Source organism: Echinops telfairi, unplaced genomic scaffold (assembly GCF_000313985.2).
Source record: "Echinops telfairi isolate 266 unplaced genomic scaffold, ASM31398v2 ScPeMD7_21;HRSCAF=78, whole genome shotgun sequence".
NCBI lineage: Eukaryota > Metazoa > Chordata > Mammalia > Afrosoricida > Tenrecidae > Echinops > Echinops telfairi.
Window position 1 is genome coordinate 14,813,547 of NW_022103918.1, and position 7,149 is coordinate 14,820,695.

The following is a 7,149-nucleotide window of genomic DNA, read 5'->3' on the forward strand; positions in this document are numbered from 1 at the left end:
CCTTGGGTTCCTTTGACTTCTAGGAAGAACATGTTTTCTAGCCGCCCTTGTTTGTGCCCTGGACTGGTGGTTAAAAAAGTACAGGCTGAGGATGAGAAGGGGATAGGCGCTTGTTTCATTACAAAGTAAATTTGCCTTTCTCAAACTATGACCTTTTCTATGAAAGCTTAACAACTCTTAGGAAACGAGCAAACAAACAAACTCTGAAGAAAAGCTTTTGTAGCACCCTGAGTTGGTTGGGTGTCATTTAAACAAACTCAAGATATTCTAAAGAGTATATGTTTTTAAGAGAAAGTACCAAGTTTTTGAAGGCTGCATCCTGATTTATTTAAAGAAAACTTTAGGATAATTTAGTGATTGATACCCTCTCTCTAAATAGAAAGTTGGGATGTTTGTTTGTTTGTTTTTAATCCCTTATAACATACTGGGAAAGAAGTCGAATTAATTAGAGTTTTTTTCTTCAGTAAGGCCAATTCAAACTAACTGACTCAGATGACCCTATAGGACAGGGTAGAACTGCCCCTGGGGGTTTCTGAGGTTGTTAGTTCTTTACAGGCATAGAAAGCCTCATCTTTTTCTCATGGAGCCACAAGTGGTTTCGAACTGTTGACCTTGTGGCTAGTAGCCCAACTTGTAACCACTACATCACTAGTGCAGTGTAAACACAAAAAATCTTTTAGTCCTGGATTAAAAGGAAAAAAGTAGTAAAATATTTAGAGGGGGGAAGAAAGTTTAAGGGCCTAAAATTTAAGATAATTAGGAACGAGTTTGTTTCTTACATTTCAGTCTTTGGGAGAAGTCTCATGGCATGTTGGATAACAGATCTGGGAAGCCCTGGGTGCAGTTTTACCCTGTCCTACAGGGCCACCATTCAGAACTGATTTGAGGGCATACAACAGTATTTACTTGTGGGGAAATGATGGATACATTTGAGGCGTAAAAATGAAAACTTTCCAACTTTATTCAACAGAACACTCCAAGAGCTCACTACAATTACTGCAGTGCGTCTCAGCTGTAGAAAATGATGTTGATGGATTAGAGGTGAGGAGGATTGCTTATTTGAACATAGAAAACTACATAAAACATTGAAGGTATTTGTCAGCGAGTATTCGGTAATATTTCTTTTTTGCTTTAACAACTAAAGAGCTTCTTTAAAACATAGGTTGAACTTGACGGGGAAACAAATCTAATTATGTTATAGCATTGCCCTCTATCTTCTCTTCATGCTTACTGGAAAAACAGGTGTTTAGTATAAGCAGTGGTTTCAAGTCTGGGTTTTTGAGCCAGCCTGGGTGTAAGTCCAGATTCCACTACTGACTAGAGTTTAGACAAGATGCTTGACCTCTTTGCCTCAGTTTCTTCATCTTTATAATTAAAAAGTTAGCACTATAAAGGTTCATAATAGTGTACCTAACTCAGATTTGTAGGAATTCAATGAGTTCCTATATGTAAAGCACTTAGTACTATAGCTCTCATGGGAGGCTAAATCCTAACAGGTCAGCATTCTGGAATGTTGGCAAAGAGTTTAGCACTCAAGAAATGGGATTAATTAAAAAGGCATTTAGGTTTATCAAGCACTGATTTCTAGAAATTAATAGGAGTCGGAAAATGATCCTATAAAATTATTTTAAAACTCAAATTGCCTTTATCTTACAGAAGACTAAAAACAATACTCTCAAAAGTGTCCAACCTCTCCACAACGTGCACTCTTAAGAGCTCTGCTTCAGAGTGTTGCACTTTTTAATTTCCCCGGTCCTGGCTTTCTCCGTCCCGGCTTATACTGACCCTGCTGCTTCCGACAACACCGAGATACCAAGGTCACTAAGCAACAGCAAAGCAAGATGACAGAGGTACAGAGTGCTACTGGAACCAGCCACGGCTTTGAAGTGGCATAAGCCACATCAGGTGTCTTGTGTTTGGTCTCAGATGTATGGTTTCTGGCGCTGTAGCCCTTGGTTTTGTTCAGAAACTGTTTGCTACTATTGAGTCGGGATGGAGCAGGCATCTGAGAAGGTTTTGTTTTTACGGGCACAAAGAAAGGAGAAAAGGTCTTGTTATCTGGCTTGTTGATGAAATCAAAATGTGGTGACACCATATGTACCTTTGCGGTAATGGAGTCATTCATGGAAATGAATCTGGCCCAGGAATCTGTGGTTAACTCCTTGGAATAACTGGTCCTGTTTGTGTTGACAGCCAGATCTTGATGTGTGGTTAGGGAGACTGGGTTTACCATTGTGGTGTGTTGTTGATCTAAGCTCATAGCTTTTTGAATCCGTAGCCTGGCCCACCTATTAGATGAAGAACGAGTATTTAGATAATTGGGAGGTGATTGTTCAAAGATGAGTAAATCCGGATCGATACCTGAAAAATAAAGAAAGCATCATTAGTTTGTTTTTAACAGTTTTATTGTCCTGTCAGTCACCTATCATACACTTCAATAGTTCAAGATTTATGAAAAAGAGTTGTGCAATCATCCCCACAACCCATTTTGGAACATTTTCTTCTTTCTTGTACCCATTGTTATTAGCTTCCTGTTTCCCCCCCAATCTGCCCAACAATTGTTTTTGTTTTTAATGTGTTGTTATTGTTGTGTTGATCTCCAAGAGGGGACTTTTAAAGCACAATTTGAAGAAGTCTTGAGCTTTGCCATTGTGAGATACCAAACTAAGTTAATTTCAACTGCTCTCAGCGCTTGCTTCCATGAGGCTTAGAAGCATACTGGCTAACTTACTGTTTTAGCTTGAAATAGTCGGTGTTCGTCTGGTATCTTAAAGGTTGGCAGTTGAAACCCACTCAACACCACTGTTGAAAAAAGAAATGGTGGTCTCTTCCAACCAAGAAGCCCCTCTGGAGCATGCTGAAACATTGTGAAAACTGTAGCCAATGTCATGGGACAATTCGTGTAAAAATGTCCTGACAGGAACCTAATTTGCTATGTACATTTCTACCTAAAACACAATTTTTCAAAGAGACCCATGCAAGTCTCTTTTCATGAGTTTGTCAAGAGTTGGAATCGACCTAGTGGCAAGAGGGTTTTGTTTTGTTTTATCATTGCCTGCTTCTGAGAGGCTGAACTATGGCCGGTTATTGACTTTACCTTAAATTTGTAGGACACTTCCTGTTTCAGAAAAAAAAAAGAAAAATCCAGGAGACTGCTCTGTGTCCATCACAACACCAGTCAGTCTGAGTGTAAGAGCCCTAGATACGCTACCCACCTGATGCACCATGTAGCATGTTTTATAAAACTAAACAACACGGCGCTTGAGAGGTGTACCTGTGTTCACAATCATGAGCCAAGCTTTAAAGGCCTATGTCCTTAATTCAGATGCTTTGTCTTCAAAAGAAAGCACCTCACCAGCCTTCCAGTGTGCCTGTGGCAATCACGCTGCAGCTGCCGCTCCGCCCCTCCACTGTCTTCTCTCTCTCCCTTTTTGGCCAAAGGTACCAACATCCATTTACTTGCTACACTTGATCTTAGCCCAAAGGCTGGGAAGCGATCCTCCACTTTCTTTCTTTTGAATAACAAATCCATTTATTCACGAGATGATTAATTTTGGAAACTTCAGGCAATTTAGGTTTTTCTGACATAAGGCTTTTCCTCCCCAACAGTTTTTATTGACAAGTAATTTACATATCATACAATTCAATAGTTCAATCCTTCAGTCATGTCACAGAGAATTGTACAGTCACCCCACATCAATTTTAGAGCACCCCTGCCCCACCATGGTCAAATCGCCTTTTTAATTTTACCTTCTATAAGCTGCTTCCACCCTCAATCCTTGGCCAAAAGTGTGCTCCTGAGGAGGCCCAGTGTGCTCACTCCCTGCTTCCCGACCCCCATCTTGCGGCCCTTCTCGAAGCTCTTCGCCACGACTCTCGGACCTGACTTCCTGTCTCTCTTTTGCTGGCTCTCTTCTTACTGTGACCCTTACTTGTGAGCCTTCCAGAGTCTTCAGTCCTTAGTCTTTGTGTTATCTGTTCTCTTACATCCTCCTCAGAGTGATCGCCACATCAGCTGTCCCCGCGACATTGATGGCACCCGTTGTCTCCTCTTTCTTGAGCGCTGATACCGGTTTCTGCTCTGGCCTCGTGGAGGTGCTCCCTGGGTGCTCCAGTTACCTCTAACTCAGTCTGCCCGAAGCCAGTCGTTTGGTCTGCCTCTTGATGTCACTCTTCCATCACCTAGCTGGAAACTTCAGCAAGCTTTGTTTTTTAATGAATATACCCACCGACCCCTACTTCATTCATCCAAAGAGCAGCCACGTTCTATCTGATCTCCCTCCTCAGTCTTTGGTAATCATCCCTTCTCTCCATTGCCATTATCCTCATCTTGTCCAGACCTGTCTCTTACACCCTGCATATACTTTTTCTAGATTGAATAACCAGAGTCATATTACTTCAATGATGGAATTTTCTCATTCAATACCACTGCCAAAGTCTAACCAAAATGTATGCTCCTTTGTTATCTGGCCCTCCCTAGCTTGACCATATTTTTTTGTTCCAAGGTAAAATGTATCCTATTGTAGTCAAACAAGTTCTTTCTCCTGGCTTGATACAGAATCCCTTACTTTACCATTTTCATGAAGTCTCCTATGAATAATTCAGCTTGCATTAATCTCCTCTTTTGAACATTGTACTTGAGAGTATCACATTTAAAAACACATTATTATCTTTTATTCGGGGCTCTTCCAGCTCTTATAACAATTCATACATCCATTGTGTCAAGCACATTTGTACATATGTTGCCATCATCTTTTTCAAAAGATTTTCTTTCTACTAGAGCCCTTGGTATCAGCTCCTCCTTTTTTACCCTCCTCCCCCACCTTCCAACCCTTATGAACCCTTGATAATTCTAAATTATTATTATTTTCATATCTTACACTGTCTGCTGTCTCCCTTCACCCATGTTTCTGCTGTTCATCACCCTCGGTGGGGGGGGGGGGGCGTTGTTATACGTCAATCATTGCAATCGTTCCCTCTTTCTCTCCTCACCTTTCCCCTACCCTCATGGTATCGTTACTCCCATTATTGTTCCTGAGGGGGTTATCTGACCTGGAATCTGTGTGTTGAGAGCTCCTATCTGTACCAGTGTACATGCTCCGGTCTAGCCATATCTGTAAGGTAGAACTGGGGTCATGATAGTGTGAGGAGGAAGCATTAAAGAACTAGAGGGATGTTGTATGTTTCGTCAGTGCTATACTATACCTTGACTGGCTCATCCCTTCCTTGTGACCCTTCTGTGAGGGCATGTCCAAGGAGACATATCACATTTTGAAACTATGTCTTACACGACAAACTTTCACATCAACTGGACTCTACAGAACTTGAAGGCCTTGCCATGGCTCCAAAGATCTCCAATGCTGAGCACAGCCAGTAGCATGAGGTATTGGATGGGTAAAACATTGATAAATGTTGCTCCTTTATATTTTGGTAACAAGCACCTGTTTTGATAACTGATTTACAGCCTGAAATTATCTACCCAGATAAAGAATACCTTTTTTTTTTTTAATCCTTAAAGCACACTGGTTATCATGGGACCAGTGACCATGGTGATGTTTGCCAACGAGTAGTAACAAAGCTCCTCAGGCCTAATGTCCATCTTTGTAGCGTCCCTGTGTGTCATGTTCATGGTCTGCAAAACTGCCGCCGAGCATTTTCTCCATCTCCTCATAGCACCACCAACCGCTGCAGTAGAAATGCGGACCTGGACTCTTGCGGAGGGCACTGAGTATAAATGGAATATACTGCTTCAGCTCTTAGCCAGTGGTTCTGGCTTATCGTCACATGGGATAGTGGAATAATCTGCTCTTCCTGGTTGAACACACCAAACGAACGTGCGTTTCTTCCTTGTTTTCTGTCCCAGGTGCCCAATCTTTCAAAGACTGAACTCAATGGAAACAGCAATTCATATGAGTAGGCTTCAGTACATTCATGAAGAAATCTTACTATCTTTCAATCTCATTTTCTCCATGAACTTTTTGAAGTGTATGCCTTTCACTTATGTCTACCACCAGTCAGCTGGTGGGCTGTATGCCCCTACAGCAGTATTACCAACAGGTCTCGGAAGTTGTTACCTTCTGTTATGTTGTACAAAATGGCACTGGTCCCAGGCTGTAATATGCAGCTCTCTAGTGTAGGGCAGTGAATATGAAGGCAGTTGACATTGTCATGAATGGGATCGTGGTAGAAGACAGCCAGGTTACAGGAAACTGCAAGGGAAACAGATAAAGTATGTCTTTGTCAAGAGGGCTGGGCTTCCATGGGAGTTCTGAGTAATTATATTGCTTTCAAGGACGCTGGCTCCCCTGAGTATCTTACAGGATTATGTTCAGAGAGTTTACAGAACATTAACAACGCTTATTGCAACTGTGCTTTGGTAAATCTGTGAAATACCTACAGATTTTTCTCTGGTAATCTTTTATGTGGTTCATTCTTCCTAGGATTAGCTGGAAGCATTCTTTTCCAATCCCAGTCGTTTGTTAGTGAAAATTAATTTGCTACAAGAATCTCTGGTGAGTTTTAAAGCCGGTTTCTTAGCACAGGACCTTCTCAGAATGCCAAGGTGCTATCGTCATCAGGGAAATAAACGGGCAAATGCTGTAACAGAACATGGGCATCACAGGAAAGGCAAACAGCAATAGCTGCATACCTGGGTAAGACGCATGTGGTGGAAAGGTAGTAGGCCATGGGAACGTTACCCTTGACCCTGAATGCTGCGTGCACTAGCCTCGGGTAGCAAAACAGATCTGACGGAATGCCTAATCTGGCTCGTGGGAAGCGGAAGGGAGGGGAGAAACCAGGATGTTCGTATCGGGACTTATGGAGGAGGACAACACCATTTGCTTAGCCCTTCCCTTTCTATGCAGACTTGTTCCGAAAAACATAGTGTGTTATTTCAGAAAAAGCCTGTTGATTTTGTTGCATGAAAAGCCTCCGTTGCAGCCTCAGTCTGTGAAAGTGGGCACAGCTGATCACGGTGTCCAGACAAGCAGTTGTGGCTGAAAGGATGACAGGTTTTGCTTCCACCACTGTGGGTTAATTTCAGTGGTGACAATGAGACCTGTAACACTTTGCTCAAGCAATACTAAAAGTTAGCAATGTAGAAATATTTAGCACTAATACTATTTACTCCCAAAACATAAATGTACT

The 7,149-nt window shown here is 41.9% G+C and overlaps 1 protein-coding gene and 1 non-coding gene across 3 annotated transcripts in view; one reads left to right on the forward strand and one right to left on the reverse strand.

Annotated features, from left to right (window-relative positions):
- Positions 1-941: 941 nt before the first annotated feature.
- MANSC4 (MANSC domain containing 4) overlaps positions 942-7,149 on the reverse strand; it is a 23,427-nt gene continuing 17,219 nt past the window's right edge. For both annotated transcript variants that reach the window (XM_004700192.2, XM_045288493.1), the window contains exons 3-4: positions 6,075-6,209; positions 942-2,361 (exon numbers count right to left, since the gene is read on the reverse strand). In XM_004700192.2, coding sequence (XP_004700249.1) covers positions 1,724-2,361; positions 6,075-6,209 — 773 coding nt within the window. In that variant the 3' untranslated portion in view covers positions 942-1,723. The remainder of the gene's footprint in view (positions 2,362-6,074; positions 6,210-7,149) is intronic.
- LOC115869128 lies at positions 6,941-7,071 on the forward strand. Its single transcript, XR_004046012.1, has one exon. It is a non-coding gene; the product is annotated as a small nucleolar RNA SNORA1 (small nucleolar RNA).